Genomic DNA, 21360 nt, shown 5'->3' with positions numbered 1-21360 from the left:
TAAAATATCTATATGGCAGTATACAGTATGTGGTAGTTTTGCCAGCTAGTCGTCATGAAATCAGAAATGACCCTACTTACTTTTTTAATGCATACTAGTCTTGTGGTGAACAATTGAACCGTGCAAGTCAATACACTGGAAAAAAAAATGTCTGCCGTCGTAATCTTTAATCAAAAACTGAAAATTGGCTTCCGCTCTGGAAGCCAATTTTCCGAAGCTCCATTTCGTTCTTGCTCTGATGACGTCAGTTTGATGGCTTGGGGAGAATCCTCGTTAAGTCATGCCTCTATTTAATTCACTTGAGAATACCCTCTCAACAGCCATTTATGAGCATTATTTAATTAATATTACATATTTAAGATAAGCATTTAAAAATTTGCTGTGCACACTACAGTCTCCGTGCTCAGTGTCTCAGACACTAATATTTTAGCTGAATCTGGGATTTCAGTATGGAGATAAAAGGTTAGGATTATAATTTTTCAGTATTACATGACATCGTGAGTGTGTATATGCACGGTTTGTTGTTTTTTGGGGGGCGTCTGGCAGAGCGTTAGGACCCAGAAGCATTATGTCAGACGTAACAAGCAGATATTCTAAACCACTCCTATCCAACCGTGAATCTGCTATGAGCAAGAGGTGGAGTGGAGGTGCACCACAATAAAACCCCGCCCTTTATTCAATATACCGTTTGGAAATAAATCACAACACTGAAGTCAGTTGCAACTTCCGGTTCACGAGTACTTTGATATTGATATTTTTCAAGGTATTGAAGTTAGAAATTCCTGTATCATGACCACTAATTCACATACTTTGTCAATAAGATAAAAGTAGGTTTTGTTCAAAGTAGCTATTATCCACATAGATCTTTGACATTAATTAATATTTTTTGGTAATTCATTAAATAATCGCAGACTAAAAAGTAACTAGTAATCAGAGTAGTTTTTGAGAGGAGTACTTTGTACTTTTACTTAAGTACTGTTTTGACACCAGTACTTTTACTTGTAATTGAGTATTATTTCAACAATGTAACAGTACTGAAAATTTGTACTTAAGTACAAGTACTCTTTCCACCACTGACCATAACTATGTCAGCATCACTTGGCAATTGAGTGTAGTTTGGGCTCCTCCTCAATGCATCCTATAAAGGTTGCCATATGTCCTGCACACATCCAGTCAGTTTTTCTTCATTAGTAACATGCAATTATAGGTGTTGAATTTTACCTTTAGCTCCTTGCATTTTTTCTTATGTCAACAGGTTAAGTAAAAATATGAATATGCAATAGTGCATAAATTTAGCAAAATGCTCCTCTTTAGTTATTTTTTTCTGGCTGACTAATGAGCTTATGGACGCTGAATGGTTATTCTGAGGTAAATGTATTGTTACGTGGCATTGTTTACAAGCTTTACGCGTTTTCCACAGTTTGAAACGCTGAATGAGCGATTACTTGAGACATTTCAGTAAGATGTACTGTATCTTATAATATACCTTTTGATGTCCATTCATGTTTATTTCATACTATAGTAGTAAAGAGAAAGATATGATGGGTTCACGTGCCGCTTGAACTGAAGCGCCAAGCGATCGCTCATGTCATGCCGCATTAAAGAGCACCAAAGCGGTATTTGTTTGAATTTCGTTATGAATTTGGCAGAATTTTAAATTAAATTAAATTAAATTTTAAATGATACTTTGTTTATTAAAATGTAACAAAGCACAAAGCTTATTGCGATTACTGGACAGCAAGTGCGCTACAAATAATATGACGTTCACGCAGTAACAGAACACAGCATTTAGACTAAAGTTCTTGATAACAAGAAGTCATATAGTGTTGATTATAAATTAATTGTTAATAGGGATGTAATGATTAACCGTGAGCCGGTTGAAAATCGATTGAAATGTGTAACGATTCAAATCGACAGAGACGTTAAACGAATCGCGATTCATGTTTTGAACAGCAGGGGTCGCTGTGTTTACTGCAAACTCGCTTTACAGGTGCAATAGCGGCGAACAACAAGTTGTAGCAAACGGTTTCGAGCATGGCGACGACGAGTGTGGATGTTGATATTGAGGAAGCCCCATCCTCGTTCAAATCAGGCGTAGCGGCATTTTGGCTTTCCGAAGACTAAAAATGACAGCGGTGAGGTGGTAGACAAAACAAAAACTGTGTGCAAACACTGCAAGAAGAATGTTCACATACTTAATGTCTTAATGTTTACATACATTAACAGCACAACGAATATGATGCAGCACATAAACCGTCACCACAGTGAAAAGCTCCAGTCACAGCCGTCTGTACGCAAAAAGCTATTAATAGGCCAAACCACACTGACCGGAGGATTTGCAGCCCCACTCGCTCCGACGAGTGCGAGAGCTGCGGAGATCACACGGTGCATCAGTGTTTTCATGGGAAAAGACATGAGGCCGTTTTCTGTAGTAGAAAATTAAGGATTTCGGCTACTGGTGAACACTGGAACCCAGATACCAAATCCCATCACGCCCCCACTTTAGCCAGACTGTCATGCCAACGCTTTACAGAGAACCAAAATCTAAGGTGGTTGAGGTACTCAGAAAGGCAGACAGCGTGTCAATTACAACCTACAGCTGGACCTCCAGGGCTACCCAGAGTTATCTTACGGTCACAGCCCATGTGATAACCAGCGAGTGGGCGATGGCCAATTTTGTCCTTCAAACTCGCCCTCTGTTTGAAACACACCGGGGCTAATATTGCTGAAGTTTTAAAATCAGCTGTGAGTGAATGTGGGCTTCAAAAGGCTAACCGTGGAATTGCTGTTGTGACGGACAACGCGAGAAATATGGATGTTGCTGTCAGAGAGGCTGGGCTAGCCCCCCCATGTCAGGTGTTTTGCCCACACTTTAAACTTGGCCAGTCAAGCGGGTTTGAGTGTGCCACGAGTAAGCCGTTTGTTGGGCAGAATAAGGCGCATTGTTGCCTTTTCACAGAAGCTCCACGGCCACAGCTGCGCTCATGGCCAAACAGATACTGCTGGAGTTTCCAGCGCACATGGAATCGACGTTAATCATCGATGTCACTACGTGCTGGAACAGCAGTCTGGATATGATAGAACGCCATCTCAAACAGCAAGCGGCTGTGACAGCGACTCTCCTGAGCAACGACGTACGTAGAAATGTACGTGACATTGATACTTTGGATGGCTCAGACATCCGTGATGTGGAGGACGTAGTGAGGCTTCTTAAGCCACTAAAAACGGCTACCACTGCGCTGTGTGACGAAAAAAAAAACAACGGTGTCTCTCATTGTGCCCTTAAAGCATATGATCGAGCAAAACATGGCATCCAACGAAGAAGACTCCCTAACTGTGAGTAACATCAAGACAGCTATACTGAACCTTTCAAACAGATACACTTTAGAGTACAGCCACCTGCTGGAGTGCACCGTCTTAGACCCCAGATTCCGGGCTCTGCCACATCTAGAGAAAAACCAGCGTGAAGATGTATTCCACAGACTGAAAGAGAAAGCAGTGTTGTTGCAGAACCAGGTATTGTTTATTTTTTACCCTCTCCTTCTCCAAATTTGTATATGGATTTTTAATTATTTGTTGTTGATTATTATTGCATATTTAAAAATGTTCAAGTTTCTCTCTTGTAAGGGTATTGTAATGATACAAATTATAACAAATATTAAAATTTTGCCTTTATAAGCATGTGAAACTCCTGTCACTATTGTACTATATAATCGGTCTTTTTATTTCTGCTATTACTCTGTGCAGGATGAGGGTGAAGAAGGTGCCAGTGGCTACCCCCCTGCATCAGAGGAGCCTCTTGGCCTCTTGACAGATAACGCAGGAGCTGAGCAGAAACAACCTCCTCCCAAGAAAACTGCACTGGAAGATCTTCTTGGAGGGACTTTTGATGAACCAGCTGTAGCTGCACAGCCTATCAGTCAGATTGATGCAGAAGTTAATCAGTACAGAGCTAAAACATCCATTTCCCTCAACAGCTGCCCACTCAAGTGGTGGAAAGAGAATGCTAGGCTGTACCCACTTCTCTCTGGTCTAGCAAAAGCATACCGCTCCACACCAGCCACCTCAGTCCCTAGTGAAAGGGTATTTTCATCAGCAGGGGACATTGTAAATGTGCAGAGATCTCAGCTATTGCCAGAAAACCAGTGGGGGGGTGGGGGGGTTTGTTTTAAAATTGCAATGTAGTTTTGTTATTTGACATAAAAATATATTTTTATTTTACAAAGAAATGTGCAGCATTTGAGAAATAATAAAAGGGCACTTGTTCATTTATAATTTGTCTCAACTTATTTTGTAAAAAAAAAATAAAAAATTGTGATTCAATCGAATCGTGAGATCAGAATCGTGAGTTGAGTGAATCGTTGCATCCCTAATTGTTAATGATATTGTTAATGTCCACACAGCTGACAGTTTTACCTGTTGTAGTTTGTTCAAATTGCGCACGAAATAGACCCTGCTTTTCTGCTCTTTTACTTCACGCGTCTCCGCTTATGCTGCACAACTGGAGCTGCTTTCAGCAGATGTGCCGCCAGCGCTGCTGTTCGGCAGAGATGAGGACTGATTGAAAGGCTTTTTTTCCACTAAAACTTTGATGCACTTAGTCTAAGTTTATTACGTCAACATAAAAGATGTGATCGCAAAACAATCAGAAAAAAAGTCATTACATGCAAAAATTTTTAATGTAAATTTCTCTAGTCGCCTCAGCAAATACTTCACTCGCAAATTAATATTTTTGGTCGCAAATGCGACCGTTTGTCGCAGTCTGGAGCCCTGCACTAAATGAAGATTTATAGATTAAATTGTTATGCCAGTAAAAGGGCCTGCTAAAATGTATTTGTCTTTGAATCATACAAGAGATTCGTTCAAGAACGCAGATTCATCCAGTAATGAAACAAGTACATCTTGAGTGAGTCATTTAATCATTAATTCATAAATTACATGTGATTTTGTTTAGTTGTCTAATGTTTTTTTTTTGTTCAGAATCATGAGAACCACAACTTCCATTGGGGGGAAAAAAAAAAAAAAGAAAAAGAAAAAAACCCTCAATTTATCCAGCATCATGCAGTTCTATTTTGCACACAAACAGCTCATAAAGAGTCCAGTTTTTACATAGCTTGTTGATTTTTGTTCATGGTATTCAGCGCCAATAAATGGTCTGCAAAAAAAGAGACACGATAAATGTTTGATATTTAGGCCTAATCACATTGGAATCGAAACTGGGAATCGAAAAGAATCGGAATCGATAAAATTCAAACGATACCCAACCCTATGGAGTACCACAAGGCTTAGTACTAGGAAGGTTGCTTTTCACGGTTTACATGCTTCCTTTGGGAGATCTCGCTTACGCTGATGATACCAACTCTATATTTCGTCGCAGCCCGACGAAACATACCAATTCACAAAACTAACAGAATGCATAGCTTATGTAAAAACAACTGGATGACTCGCAATTTCCTACTGCTAAATTCTGAAAAAAAAAGTAAAAAAAAAAAAGTGTTAATTATCGGACCAAAAACTTCTGCATGTAATGATCTCGAACACTGTATAACACTTGATGGCTGTGCCATCAATTCTTCATCATCAGTTAGGAACCTATGTGTGCTATTTGATTGCAATCTTTCCTTCGAAAGTCATGTTTCTAGTACGTGGTCCAACCTAGCTATCGGTATCGGCAAAATCCACTATCGGTCGACCTCTAGTTTCTAGCATTTGTAAAACCGCATTTTTCCATCTTAATCTCTAAATTATGACCTATGCTTTTAATGTCAAATGCAGAAACATTAATTGATGCGTGCACGACCTCAAGGTTAGTTTATTGTAATGCTTTATTGGGTGGTTGCTCTGTGCACTTAATAAACTCCAGTTGGTCCGAAACGCAGCAGCTAGAGTTCTTACTAGAACCAGGAATTTTGACCATATTAGCCCAGTTCTGTCAACTCTGCACTGGATCCTTATTAAACATTGTTAACGTTTTAAAACCTTGATAATTACTTATAAAGCCCTGAATGGTTTAGCCCCTCAGTACTTGAGCGAGCTCTTATTGCATTATAGTAGGGGTGGGCGCTACACCGGTATGAAAGCGGTATTATGTTGTTGCATGATAAGGATTTTGCTATACCGTGGATACAGTTATATATTCATGAAATAAAATTTTGCATTTATATAGTTTTGTTCAATTTGGTACGCTTTGCAAATTTGAACACAAATGACGATAAAGAGTCGAAGCTGAACGCTTTTGTCCTCTGTGTGCAACACCGTACTACACAGGCATTAGTAATCAGAGCATCATAACAGACCAAATTAATAGAGCACAAAATCGCCTACTCCAGTGGTTCCCAAACTGAGGGATAGTGTACAGTCAGCAGATTATTTTGCAAAAGAGAGATATATATATATATATAAACATTCAAATATATCATTTAAATTGACAATATTACAGTGTTTACTGTTTTTAATAGGGCTGGGTAAAAAAAATAAAAAATAAATCAATATCTTGATATTAATCTATTCTCTTTTTTACGGAACGATATCGATTCTTAAATCCCAAGAATCGATTAGTCTAGCCTGTTTTCAGTTCATGGACGGAACATTGAAGGGCACTTCCCATCCAATAAATCTTTTCAGGTACATGTCCAATCCCTCACTTTTTTTGTTATACAAGGTTAAAATATTTTGACTTTTTTCTCATGTCACAATGTAATATCGATATTGCCTGGACAGTGTAAAATATCGTGATATGAATTTTAGCTCATATCACCCACCCCTACATTATAGTCCTTCACATCTGCTGCGATCTCAAAACTAAAAACAAATACTACCTAGAATATCAACATCAAATGTGGGCAGCAGATCCTTTTCCTATTTAGCGCCAAAACTCTGGAACAATCTACCTAGCATTGTTCGGGAGGCAGACACACTGTCAGTTTAAGCCTACTTTAAATACCCATCTCTTTAACCTGGCATTCACATAACACACGATTCACTTTTCTATAATTATATTTTCTATAATTCAAAAAGGATTGTTTGGCTGCATTTATTACATCATCCGGAGCCAGCAACACTTCCCATAACACCGACATACTTGTTACATCATAAGAAGAATGGCATCTACACTAATATTAGTCTGTTTTATTCTTATTCCAAGGTCACCGTAGCCACTCAGATCCAGTCCATATCCAGATCAGATGGTCACTGCAGTCACCTGTATCCAGTCCAGATGGTGGATCAGCACCTAGAGACGACCTCTACAGCCATGAATGACAGCAAAGACCATGTCAATTAGATGAACCCTAGAGACAGATCCCCTGTCATCGGCACAAGACCACGAGAACCAGACAAGTCCATTACTCAATCTGATGTGTGTTGCAGCCTGGAATTAAACCACACCTTGATGGCTTCATCTGGCCAGAGGAGAACTGGCCCCCGACTGAGCCTGGTTTCTCCCAAGGTTTTCTCCATTTCTGTCAAAGATGGCGTTTTGGTTCCTTGCAAGTTGCCACTGTCACCTTTGGCTTGCTTATTTGGGGACACAATTTCTGGCAACATTGTTGACTTGACTGCACAGACACTATTGGAAGAGAACTGAACTGAGCTGGACGATGACATCACTGAATCAACAATGAACTGACTTTGATAAACTGATTGTTTTCTATTGTCCTCTTACATTTTCAGCACACGCTTTGTAAAACGTAAAGCGGCTTTGACAATCTATATTGTATAAAGCGCTAGGCCTATATAAATAAATTGACTTGACTGAGGTTGTGCACCTTTTTGAGCGAAAAATCATTGTTTGTGGATAATATTGGCAAGTTCACAAATCACTCAAAAACCTGTGCTAATTGAATTGCAAGTTGAATCCAATATTTAATATAGCATAATGAGAGATTTACAAAAATTGTTGTAGGCTGGTCATTTTTGACTGGAACACCACAAGTGCAACAATGCTTTTATTATTTTATACCCCTAGTTAAGAAAAGATCTTAATACCTGAACAAAAATGAATGGATGCATCTGTGCAAACCAGCGCTACCTCATTTCACTTCATTGCCACTTGTAGCAAAGCAATGTGAGGGCAGCAACAAGAACTTTAGTTTGTCCCATTGAAAACTGCCTAATCCCTGAAGTCAGACTAACTTCGCTCTCCATTCACAAGGGACACAGTGAGCCTGTTACAGATGCTTGGGATCACATGGGAAGGGATGAACGGTAGTTACACAACAGCCAGTAGCAGGTGAATGAACAGACATCATTCAGACCTGATGAGTACAAGGGGTTACTGCAAGACCAGAAAACCTCTGATGAAAGCGTAGGCAAAGTACAGGAAGCTAAAACATCCACCCATATTTTTAAGATATGTGACATCACTGCATGAAAGACAAATAATCTGGTGGGCAACTTCCTACCAAAAAGGAGACAAGAGGTAACTGGTGTTACTTACAACGCATTTGCCCACATACAAGTTAAGACATGACTACATCTAAAACCAGATGTACTAACCAAAATTTCCCCTTCAAACCCGTTATTCTTTGAGGAGAATGCATCAAGATAACAAACAGAACCAAAACGGATTTCTCTCATATGTAAATAACATTTGGATTTGAGCAGTTCACTTTTTCATTCTATTACAAATAAACTTAGTCGTTTAAGAAATTAATTTCCGAAAACCAAGAAAATCATCATGGTTCTCCATACACCACAGCAATGACGCATGACAGAGGAACAAACAAGGGGGGATGGGCGAGCATTAGCACATTACAATTCGCGTCATACCGGTTTTAACCACCATTTTGTGGATAATTACTCATTTATATGACAGTTAATTATTCTTACTCGACGTATCATTCATAACACAATTTTAGCAATGACTCAAGTGCAATTTACCCAACTGTTTTCGCTTTATCCAGTTAGCATTTAAACGTTAGCCACCTCGCGAACACTCAGACGTCAATCAATTGTTGAGCTGTGCGACACCTTAATATCCACGCTAAACATTTGTAAAAATATAAAATATGATATAACGAATAACAACACGTTATGATGCTACATAACGAAGTCCAAATCATCTGGTATTAGCTCAAAAGCCAAGCAGAGACTACATAGACTTCTAAAGACATTTAAACTGACGATAGCAATAATGACAGTTTGAATGGGTGGTTTGGAAATTTCTCGAATGCTCAGCGTACTCGACAAAACCGGTTACCTGGCAACAGGCCTGTCAATCATTCTAATCCGTGACTGATTGACAACACGATCCCAACTGAACAAACAAGAGGCTTTCTCGCATGATTTTAACAATTCATTCAGAAATACCTTTATTAAAGAGTTTTGACAGATGAGTAGATTTAAATCTCATTATGTAAGCAAAGGGAAAATAAAACATGAAACCGAACATAAATTACATTGTATTTCGTCATACAATTTATATAGCTCTCGCTAGGCTGAACTGCTAAAACAAGGCCGCGAGCGAACTATCTACATAAAAGTCCCACATTACCTTTCACTCTCGGGTTTATTACGGGTCATTTCGATCACTGGCATCTTGGATATATTACTCTCTTTTTCTCTGACAAAACAGTGGCTATTCAGGATCGTCTGGAGGTTGGATTTAACCATCCGGCCAACGTCAAGGCCCGATTCTTCTCTGTCCGTGCTCCGACTGAAAGTGTTAATGGCCGTAGGCCCGCTGTATTTATACTCGGAACACGAGTAGGCGTGGCTTCTGCGTGACGTCATGCGCTTTAACACAAAATTAGTGATGATAAGCCTAATGTCTGATTTATGAATGCATAATTGTGTAGTATGCAAAAACTAGAATAGGATAGATTACAATTTATATCTAATATTTAGAGTTACTGTTAATAATAAACCATATTTCTCATTGTTACATCATTAGCGGTGCAAGACGTAGCCTACTATATCTAAGATTCATTGTAAGTAATGCATTTAAACAAATTATTAACTGTAAAATAGTAATATTAACAGGAAAATATCTATAAAATGACTGCTTGACGCGATTGTATATTTATTAGCATAAATAATACCAATAGTCCAGGTGATATGTGAAAATAATGTTCACTTTTTTTTATATGACAGTTAATTATTCTTACTCGACGTATCATTCATAACACAATTTTAGCAATGACTCAAGTGCAATTTACCCAACTGTTTTCGCTTTATCCAGTTAGCATTTAAACGTTAGCCACCTCGCGAACACTCAGACGTCAATCAATTGTTGAGCTGTGCGACACCTTAATATCCACGCTAAACATTTGTAAAAATATAAAATATGATATAACGAATAACAACACGTTATGATGCTACATAACGAAGTCCAAATCATCTGGTATTAGCTCAAAAGCCAAGCAGAGACTACATAGACTTCTAAAGACATTTAAACTGACGATAGCAATAATGACAGTTTGAATGGGTGGTTTGGAAATTTCTCGAATGCTCAGCGTACTCGACAAAACCGGTTACCTGGCAACAGGCCTGTCAATCATTCTAATCCGTGACTGATTGACAACACGATCCCAACTGAACAAACAAGAGGCTTTCTCGCATGATTTTAACAATTCATTCAGAAATACCTTTATTAAAGAGTTTTGACAGATGAGTAGATTTAAATCTCATTATGTAAGCAAAGGGAAAATAAAACATGAAACCGAACATAAATTACATTGTATTTCGTCATACAATTTATATAGCTCTCGCTAGGCTGAACTGCTAAAACAAGGCCGCGAGCGAACTATCTACATAAAAGTCCCACATTACCTTTCACTCTCGGGTTTATTACGGGTCATTTCGATCACTGGCATCTTGGATATATTACTCTCTTTTTCTCTGACAAAACAGTGGCTATTCAGGATCGTCTGGAGGTTGGATTTAACCATCCGGCCAACGTCAAGGCCCGATTCTTCTCTGTCCGTGCTCCGACTGAAAGTGTTAATGGCCGTAGGCCCGCTGTATTTATACTCGGAACACGAGTAGGCGTGGCTTCTGCGTGACGTCATGCGCTTTAACACAAAATTAGTGATGATAAGCCTAATGTCTGATTTATGAATGCATAATTGTGTAGTATGCAAAAACTAGAATAGGATAGATTACAATTTATATCTAATATTTAGAGTTACTGTTAATAATAAACCATATTTCTCATTGTTACATCATTAGCGGTGCAAGACGTAGCCTACTATATCTAAGATTCATTGTAAGTAATGCATTTAAACAAATTATTAACTGTAAAATAGTAATATTAACAGGAAAATATCTATAAAATGACTGCTTGACGCGATTGTATATTTATTAGCATAAATAATACCAATAGTCCAGGTGATATGTGAAAATAATGTTCACTTTTTCATAAAAGCATGAAACTTGGTACACTTGTATAGTTTGCGGCCCTAAAAATGTTCAGAAATTGAGCCATCGCAAAAACACCTTGTGGTTGCCATGGCGACCATTTTACTTTCCACCATAACCAAATTATGTATTTTGTGTCATAGCTCCTTAACCAAACATGATAACACAGAAAGGGTGATGTCTACCCCTATGTTTTGATGGTCAAGGATTACAATGATACCATATTCAGCAACATAAACGGTTCAGGTGAAGAGTTAATGGTGAAATCAGCTATGTGAGAAGGAAATCACAGTATTTGAGTATCACAGCATTAATAGTACATATTACGGCTATTCATTTTTTATCTTTGATAATTAACTAATATTTTATTTAACAATACATTAAAAGATTGTTTTCAAGAATACTATCATATATTTCAGAGATATAAAAAAATCATCTCAGGTAAGTGTATTTTTCCTTACCTCTCAGGCAGAGTCAGGTAGGCGGTAGTGTGTTTCCAATACATTCTTGTTCTCTCTCAACAATGCTCTAACATCACACGCAGACAGCAACGCAATCAGGTGACCAGTTAATGGTTAATTCAGTGACTTTATGAGAAGGATTACAATGAAATCTCAGAAGATGCAGAATGAAATTTCAAACATATTTCATGTAAACTTAATTTACAATCACTCTCTGGGGCCAGAGTTGTCTACTGTGTTGTCCACAAGGGGGAAGCCAGAGTCCTGCATGCGGGCGGGTACATGCAGGTGAATCACTAATATTTGATGTAATGGGTGGAATGGGTGGAATAATATTTATGTGTAGAGTGTGGTGCGGGTGTGGGCCGAAAAGTGACAAGCACGGGCAGGTTGCGAGTCCAATAACCAAGACTATTTCGACTCGGTCCAGTACACACTGAGAAATGTAGCCAATCGCGCTGCAACTGATTGACAGCTGTAGTGATTATAATCGATTATATTCGATTATATAGCACTATATAGATGAGAAATGGGTGGGTGAGGGAAGAGAGGATAACACTACAGAGGAAAGATGGAAGGGTGAAAGGGAGCGTAGGTTTTGCCTAAAAGTAACTGGTAGAGGAATTGGTGGCACACAGGTAGTAATATGTAGGTTAAATGTAATAAAGAAATAAGCAGAGATGTCTAGAGGTTTTACCAAATGTTGTCGGTGATACAATTGCATGTGTAAATTAAGTCAAGCTGGTTGCCTGATTTGTTAGTGCTTGTGGTGGTAAGCTATTTTACAATTGTACAAATTAGGGCCCTGAACATTTTCAGAAATGGAGCCATCACAAAAACACCTCAACTGTTCAGGTGAAGAGTTAATGGTGAAATCAGCTATGTGAGAAGGAAATCACAGTATTTGAGTATCACAGCATTAATAGTACATATTACGGCTATTCATTTTTTATCTTTGATAATTAACTAATATTTTATTTAACAATACATTAAAAGATTGTTTTCAAGAATACTATCATATATTTCAGAGATATAAAAAAATCATCTCAGGTAAGTGTATTTTTCCTTACCTCTCAGGCAGAGTCAGGTAGGTGGTAGTGTGTTTCCAATACATTCTTGTTCTCTCTCAACAATGCTCTAACATCACACGCAGACAGCAACGCAATCAGGTGACCAGTTAATGGTTAATTCAGTGACTTTATGAGAAGGATTACAATGAAATCTCAGAAGATGCAGAATGAAATTTCAAACATATTTCATGTAAACTTAATTTACAATGACTCTCTGGGGTCAGAGTTGTCTATCATGTTGTCCACAGGGGGGAAGCCAGAGTCCTGCATGCGGACGGGTACATGCAGGTGAATCGCTAATATTTGATGTAATGGGTGGAATAATATTTATGTGTAGGGTGTGGTGCGGGTACGGGCCGGATGGTGACAAGCACGGGCAGGTTGGGAGTCCAATAACCAAGACTATTTCGACTCGGTCCAGTACACACTGAGAAATGTAGCCAATCGCGCTGCAACTGATTGACAGCTGTAGTGATTATAATCGATTATATTCGATTATATAGCACTATATAGATGAGAAATGGGTGGGTGAGGGAAGAGAGGATAACACTACAGAGGAAAGATGGAAGGGTGAAAGGGAGCATAGGTTTTGCCTAAAAGTAACTGGTAGAGGAATTGGTGACACACAGGTAGTAATATGTAGGTTAAATGTAATAAAGAAATGATCAGAGATGTCTAGAGGTTTTACCAAATGTTGTCTGTGATACAATTGCATGTGTAAATTAAGTCAAGCTGGTTGCCTGATTTGTTGTGGAGATCGAATGAAGCTAGGAGTGGAAAGCTAGAAGCTTTTCTCCAGATGGATTTTCGAAGTCACCAAAGACTATAAGTGGACTGCCATCAACAGAGAATGAAGACAGCAGCCCATACAGCTCCTCTATAAAGGTGCCCAGTTGACCAGGAAGGCTATAAATCATTACAATATGGAGTTTAACAGGAGCTGTTACCATAATAGCATGAAACTCTAAATAATTTTTATTGCATAGAGAAGAGTGGGTTGAGTATTTCCAATTATTAGAAATGAGAAGACCAGTACCCTTCCAACCTGACAGGGGTGTGAGAGAAAGGAAAGTTGTTAGAGAGAACAGCAGGGGTTGCGGTGTCTTCTGGACGAATCCAGGTCTCAGTCAAGCCCAAGATACTAAGAGTAGACTGAGAAGCAATGGCCAGAATGAAGTTTGTTGACAGCTGACTGACAATTCCAGAGACCCACAGAAAATGACAGAGGTGCAGCAGAAGAGGTGCAGATAGGATGCAGCTTAGCAAGATTATGTTGCCGTCTGCGTGTGATGTTAGAGCATTGTTGAGAGAGAACAGGAATGTATTGGAAACATACTACTGCCTACCCGACTCTGCCTGAGAGGTAAGGAAAAATACACTTACTTGAGATGATATGTTTTTATATCTCTGATTGTATTCTTGAAAACAATCTTTTATTGTACTATTGAATAAAGTATTAGTTAAGCTGGTGTGTGGTGGGCGTTCTGGCGCAATGTGGCTGCTGTCACATCATCCAGGTGGATGCTGCACATTGGTGGTGGTTGCGGAAATTCTCCCTTCCATGTAAAGCGCTTTGAGTACCCAGAAAAGCTCTATATAAATGTAACAAATTAATAATTACTTAATTAAAACAATCTTTTATTGTACTATTGAATAAAATATTAGTTAATTATCAAAGAAAGAAAAAATTAAGGGGTTAGTTCACCCAAAAATGAAAATTAGCCTGTGTTTTACTCACCCTCAAAGCATCCTAGGTGTATGTGACTTTCTTCTTTCAGACGAATCCAATCGGAGTTGTATTATAAATTGTCCTGGTCCCTCCAAGCCTTTCAATGGGGGGTAAGCGGGTGTTGGTTGTCAACAGTTCAGAAGACGTGAAATAAAGTGCGCACATCTGTAATAAAACGTCCCTCACACGGCTCCGGGGGGTGAATAAAGGCCTCCTGTAGCGAATCCATGCATTTTTGTAAGATAAATATCCATATTTCAAACGTAATAAACACTTTTTTCTCACTTGTACAGCCAGTCAATTATTATCGCAAAATAAACCCTGACATTGTACACTGTAAAAAAAGTCCCGTAAAAAAAATGGTAAATGACTGGCAGCTACGGCTGCCAAACAAAAACCGTAAAATTAAAGTCAATTATCGTAATTGAATCAGAAAAAATCTGTAAAATAAGGGTTTTACACTGTAAAAAAAAGTCCCGTAAAAAGATGGTAAATGACTGGCAGCTACGGCTGCCAAACAAAAACTGTAAAATGAAAGTAAAATATCATAATTGAAACAAGGAAAAATCTGTCAAATACATTTTTGAAAAAATTTATTTTTTACAGCCGTAGCTGCCAGTCATTTACCATTTAATTTTTTACGAGTTTTTTTTTTTTTTTACAGTGTAAGGGCCTGAGGCATCTTGTATCATCCTGAAGGGATTTATTTTGCTTACCAAATACAATATACTGCTGTTCAAATGTTTTGGGTCAATTAATATATTTATTTAGCAAGGACTTTTCATCATTAAACTGATCAAACTTTCCACAACTGAACAATCTGAATCAGTATTTAGGGTGTTTTCATGTGTAACAGAGACAATAGAGCCATTGAAGCGACAGAAGATGAACCTGGATCACAGCTTCAGGTTGGTGAAGCAGAGGTAAGGCTCATTTGAATCTGCTTGAACAGTTTTCAGCTAGTTCATTGTTTCTGAATTGTCTGTTTTTGCTGTAGCCTGATTCATGGTGGGACACCTTTGCATTTTGGAACTGGGGATCTGAGGATAAACTCGAAGAGTTTAAAAAGAAAAGAGCAGCAAGGCCAAAGCAGGATGGAGAGAAGGTTGGACCACGGAAGATCCGTAACAAAGATATGGCTAAAGGATTACTCAGGGAGAGGGAATAGTCTGTTTTATTCCTAAAAGTGTTATTAAAGGGGTCATATGATGCTGCTAAAAATAGACCAAACAAAGTAGTTTCGCTTTCACAACGAAGCACACAGCGTCTTCACGACATGGCGGCAGCGGCAACAACAATACTACAGCGAGAATAAAAGTTATGCCTTCTTTCTTTGCGTGAAAATTTGGGCGGTGTTAATCAAATCTTCCCACATAGTGAGGTAGATATGTGGGGGCGTGTTCGAACGAGCCGTTTTAGGTAGGTGTGGCTGACTCTTAACTTTTATAAAGAATATCTCTTTGGATTTGAGACTTTAGTCTTTGCAACTTTACAGATCTTCTTTATGCACCAAGAGCTTGTAACACTCCAAAGAGAAAGGAAAAATGAAATTGCATCATATGACCCCTTTAAGATGAAATTAATGTTATATAAAAGTATACACTACCAATCAAAAATTACAGTAAAACAGAAATATTCCAAAATATGTTTTACAGTTTAAAATGTTTCCTATTTTAATATACTTTAAAGTGTAATTTATTCCTGTGATGTCAAAGCTGAATTATTTGTTATCACATGATCCTTCAGAAATCATTATAATATACTGATTTGCTGCTCAAGAAACATGTCTTATCAATGTTGAAAACAGTTGAGCTGTTCAATATTTTTGTAGAAACTGTGATATACTACCATTTAAAAGTAAATATTAAGTCAGATTTGGAATTAATGATATTATTCAGCAAGGAAACATTAAATCAATCAAAACTGACAATAAAGACATTCACAGTGTTACAAAATATGTCTATTTCAAATAAATGCTGTTCGTTGAACTTTCTATTCATTGAAGAATCCTGAAAAAAATGTATCAATGTTTCCACAAAAATATTATGCAGCCAAAACTCTTTTCAACATTTAGAATAACAACCATTTTTAATAATTGAGAATCAAATCAGCATATTAGAATGATTTCTGAAGGATAAGACTTCTTTCAAAAACATAAAATATCTTAATTATTCCAAACTTTTGACTGTTAGTGTAAGCAAATATAATCCTCATCTGAAATGGTTTATATAAACCTAAACCACCTGTAACATTTAGAGAATTTAGCAAATTGTGTTATGGAATCATACAAATACGAATACAAAGAGAAAACATGCTGTATGAATATTTACTTTATTGTAACAGCAAAATAATTTTAATGCGCTCAGCACTGATGCAAATCTATGTTAACAGGACAACTAATTATTTAATACAGCTAAAAGTGGTCTAAAATGTTGTTTATATTATTGAATATGCAAATTTCCCCACTAATTACCCAATTTACACTTCAAATGACAGCTTATGTTGCACGTTTGCATATGTACCAGGTCAGTTTGAGAAAACGGAGCTCTGTTGTGTATTTACAAGCAAAAATAATTTTAATAAAAATAAGATTTTATTCATATTGCTATACACGCATGCATAAGCGCATTTCAAAGAGCAAAGGAGGCCATCAGCGACATTCACACTTGGTCGCTACCACGTTGGTTTTGAAAAAGATGTTGGTGCCCTCGCTCTCCAGCTCAATCACACACAGGTCGTCAAAGTCGACTGGTACGCAGCAGAGAGAGCGATTGACGGGTTGGCCGCTCTGAATGTGGCTGTTCAGGAGGATGGCATGATTGTTGGCGTTGGTCAGGGGGAATCCACACACTCCCTCACAGTTGTTGATGTTGGCTGTAGAGGGCTCAAGAAGAAACTTCCTCAAGGACACGGTCAAGCTCTGAAGCCGACACTGACTGGGCACTGATGAGCCATCTTCATCTGCTCTGGCTGCTCTCTGAGCTCTTTCCACCTCCCAGGTAAGGAGTACCACCTGCAGGGCCTTCAGCAGCAAAATGGACCGGTACTGGGCCTCTTTGCGGTTCTTATCCACTATAAATGAATCATGGCTTAAATGAATTATAGTATTTTAGATGTAATTCAATGGTAACATAGGGCAGGGTTTTGTTTTGAATATTGGTGCTTAAAAAAAAATCATAATTATTCCAAACTTTTGACAGGTAGTGTATATGAAAAAATATTTAATGCTCACCTGCTTCATCATCCTCTCCATCTGGAGAAAGGGCACTTAGTTCACTCAGTTTCTGAAGCCTGTCAATCACCTTTTGCCCCACCTCCTGCTGTTTCACCTGAGCCATGGCTTCATCCAGTCTCATTCTGAGCACAGACAGCAGAGGAGAATCTAGTGTCACCTCCACTCGGTGAGTCTGCAGGCCTTGCTGCCTCTCAGGGAAAACAAATACAGTCGGCGTGGAGGAATTCACCAGTCCTGATAGCAGGGACACTGTGGATGACACTCCAAGGCTGAGAGGTGGAAGGGAATGCAGCGCATCCAAAGAGACAGCGTTTGCACCTCTCTGAGGTGCCGGCCCCTCTTTCTGAGGAAGGATATCACTCAAGAACTTCTGCAGCTCACAGAGGAAAAGATAAGTTCTGGATGGGGGTTTCTCATCGAGTGGATTTCTGAGAAAAAAAAAAAAAAAAAAAGAAACATTGGCAATGTCCTGAATGGAATATTAGCTGACTGAAATACCATACTACGTACAAAGCATATTAAACAGTGAGGTCATGTGACAGGAAGTGGTGTCCAATTAAATGACTAATTCACATTTTTAAATTTTGTGAAAATATTCTTTAATATATGTCAGATAAACACGGATGAGAAAAGTTAAATGTAACGGCTGATATTCCAATTCAATTGTCAGAAAATGCATTGTGGGACATAGAACTACATGCAGTTTTATATGTACTGTATACTGCTGAAAGAGGTGTATTGTAGTATGCTATTCCATTTTAATTTTAACAGTAAGAAGGCACAGATTTAAATGGGTCATGGCTTAACAGCTGGGTCATTATTTAATAACATAACGCAGGATTAAATTGAGCAGTTTAAACCTTTAGCAAGGGAATCATTTACCTGTGATATTTTAAGTGTGGTGTTCTTTGCTCATCACGGTCAGAAAGGAAAACCAAGATCGGCCTCATTGACATATTGCAGCCATCTACCTTTCTCATCAACACTTCCTGAAGCTCAGACACACTGGGTTTCGGCTCTTAAGATGTAACAGAAAGAGTTCAAATTTGCAGTGTGAATGGATTCTTTAGAGAAGTCTGTTTTTGACGGGAAAAAACTCTCACTGTTTTCATCCTTCCATGTCTCAATTGTTACACTCAGCTTAAGGTGAACGTGGGCATGGCTTTGTCCTCCTGTAAGGATCAGGAAACGTGTGGCCTCAGAAATGCAAACTGTCTGAAAGGCAAATAAACAGAAAAAAACATACCACGGAAACTTAAAAGGTGCATAAAAATCTAACTGGAGCCATGCTGTATTGGTTGGCAGCGAAGGAATGATGTCAGTATACATTATAAACCTCATTATCATGAATATTAATTAGTTAAGATAAATATTAATTAGATAATGCTTAGCCAAATGAGGAAGAAAGACAACGCAACATAGGTGGTTGCTACACCCCTGCTTTGATATGCCAGCAATATGACATTTCACAGTCCCGTTGCCCTCTTTTCACCATTTCATGTTCTCCCTCTACCACCATAGTCAATAAAGTGTCAAAAATATACAGTCATTATCATGAGGTTAACCTGTGTATTTGGATGGATGGAATGACTCTTGAATTTCATTCTCAAACCATCTCCTTTAATGGAATCGACACTGAACAGGAGCGTCACAGAGGCTGGGCTGGTCAGTTGAGCATGCCTTGGGAATGTGAGGGTTAAAGTCATCTCTCCTTCCTTCTCAGCATCCCAAATATCTACTAAAAATAACCACAACTCAATGTTGTCGACTAGTCGACAAAGATAAACATCCATCTAAAACCAGAGTTTAGCTGGAAATTCAATTACGAAGCCAAAAAAAGAAAAAAGAATTTACCTTTTGTGGCATGTACACCCTTGAGACCACTTCGTTTTTGGTCCAAATTCTGTACTAGATGTGAAAGCTGCAAACCTGGAGTTCCGAACAAACATATTCCGAACCACTGGAACTCCATCCTCCCTAGTTCACTCTCCCGGTTCAGGGCTGGCAGGAAGTCATCCATGGCACGACTGTGAGCTAGTTGCTCTTCATCACATGCCACGTCTGTGGCATGTGTTGACTGTGCAGATGGGCCAATTGGCTGTTCACTGGCACTGCGGGGTACGCGTGCCATATCCTGCTCATCTCCATTCCATCCTATTGGTCAGTTAGACAACCATTCAAGGGCAGAACATGTGTCACCTAAAGCAATGGTTCTCAATTACAGTCCTGAGAACTACTGCTTCAGGTCAGTGGTTCTCAATCCCAGTCCTGGGGACCCCCTGCTCTGCACATTTTGCATGTCTCCCTTATTTAACACACCTGAATCAGATCTTCAGCTCGTTATAGGAGAGAGATTCTTGAACAGAACTGAGTGTGTCAAATAAGAAACATACAAAATGTGCAAAGCAGGGGGTCCCCAGGACTGGGATTGAGAACCACTGACCTGACGCAGTAGCTCTCAGGCTGGGGACCCCTTTATCACTGCACATTTTGGATGTCTTCCTCATTGGTCCAAGCTAATTCAATGCCTTGTCCAAATACCCACACTTGCGGTCTTGGCCACTTGAGAGCGCGTGCGCGCGACAGGAAGTAAGTGCGCAAGACTGTCCCAGGTCTTAAAAACGCCAGAGCGCAGTGCCCTTAATGCACACTAAATCCACACTATCCACACCACACCACTCGAATACCGCTCCGGAGCACTATTCGAGGCTTAGTGTATCCCATCATGCATCATGTTCTGGAAATAAATCATGAGACTTTTTGCCGAGATCTCGCGAGAGGTCACGAAAACCTTTCCAATGTATGTTAAATATTAATATAATAATTAAATATTACATATAATTTGCTAGTAAAACAAAATGCTACACGTTTTATTGGTGCAAAGGTAAGTATATTTATTTTGTACATCATTTGCAACTGCTTTTTATCACTTAGAAGCACCAGAATTTAAATTGTGTCATCTCTGTTATAGGGACTACTACTGAACAGACATTTAGAAGTTTATTTTAAAATGCAAAGTATTGAAAATAAAAATTAAAACTCTGTAAACACTTGCGTTTTTACAACACTAAGTATGTCCCATCAGGTAATGAAAAGTTGTACACACACTTGTGGTCTTCATGCTCACTTGAACACTTGGGCCAGATACAGGAAATACGTCATAGAAGTAGTCAAGTGATCAACTGCAAAGACCGCAAGTGTGGGTGGGTATTTGGACAAGGAACAAGTCTTGCAGTCTTTACTAATAAGCTGATGAGTTGCATCAGGTGTGTTAGATAAGTTTGAGAAGGACGGACCTAAAGTTGCTTTCACAATTTGGGAGAAAAGCAACGAGAAAAGCAACACCCATGCCTTAATGCAGGGATGTCTAAAGCCTTCTACACACTGCATGATTTTAGCAATCCTATAAGATCATTGCTGGTCACACTGTGCGACATGGACCTAATAAACTTGGGTACATGCATGTAGACTGTACGATGATGACACCTATTGACTCGTAGGCTACGA

General features: G+C 38.7%; 2 protein-coding genes and 1 long non-coding RNA gene across 4 annotated transcripts in view; all 3 read right to left on the bottom strand.

Moving 5' to 3' along the window:
• Positions 1-9682, bottom strand: part of LOC107655198 (ornithine decarboxylase antizyme 1-like) — a 17548-nt gene extending 7866 nt beyond the window's left edge. Inside the window, 1 exon segment of the mRNA XM_016442617.1 lies at positions 9494-9682. Within this exon segment, the coding sequence (XP_016298103.1) occupies positions 9494-9612 (119 nt within the window). The 5' untranslated portion in view covers positions 9613-9682.
• A 6225-nt stretch (positions 9683-15907) lies between these two features.
• LOC107655197 (uncharacterized) overlaps positions 15908-21360 on the bottom strand; it is a 13768-nt gene continuing 8315 nt past the window's right edge. The window contains exon 3 of the long non-coding RNA XR_001630401.1: positions 15908-15918. This is a non-coding gene — a long non-coding RNA (uncharacterized LOC107655197). The remainder of the gene's footprint in view (positions 15919-21360) is intronic.
• The window catches only part of LOC107655194 (muellerian-inhibiting factor-like), a 6760-nt gene continuing 2381 nt past the window's right edge, over positions 16982-21360 (bottom strand). Inside the window, exons 2-7 of one of the 2 annotated variants that reach the window (XM_016442614.1) lie at positions 19708-20007; positions 19419-19591; positions 18957-19068; positions 18736-18871; positions 17851-18281; positions 16982-17690 (exon numbers count right to left, since the gene is read on the bottom strand). In XM_016442614.1, the coding sequence (XP_016298100.1) occupies positions 17269-17690; positions 17851-18281; positions 18736-18871; positions 18957-19068; positions 19419-19591; positions 19708-20007 (1574 nt within the window). In that variant the 3' untranslated portion in view covers positions 16982-17268. The remainder of the gene's footprint in view (positions 17691-17850; positions 18282-18735; positions 18872-18956; positions 19069-19418; positions 19592-19707; positions 20008-21360) is intronic. The other variant, XM_016442615.1, reaches the window with a different exon arrangement.

The sequence above is a fragment of the Sinocyclocheilus anshuiensis genome, unplaced genomic scaffold (assembly GCF_001515605.1).
Source record: "Sinocyclocheilus anshuiensis isolate Anshui unplaced genomic scaffold, SAMN03320099.WGS_v1.1 scaffold735, whole genome shotgun sequence".
Lineage (NCBI taxonomy): Eukaryota > Metazoa > Chordata > Actinopteri > Cypriniformes > Cyprinidae > Sinocyclocheilus > Sinocyclocheilus anshuiensis.
Note: the sequence above shows the minus strand (reverse complement) of the source record. Positions and strands in the feature narration are given on the sequence as shown.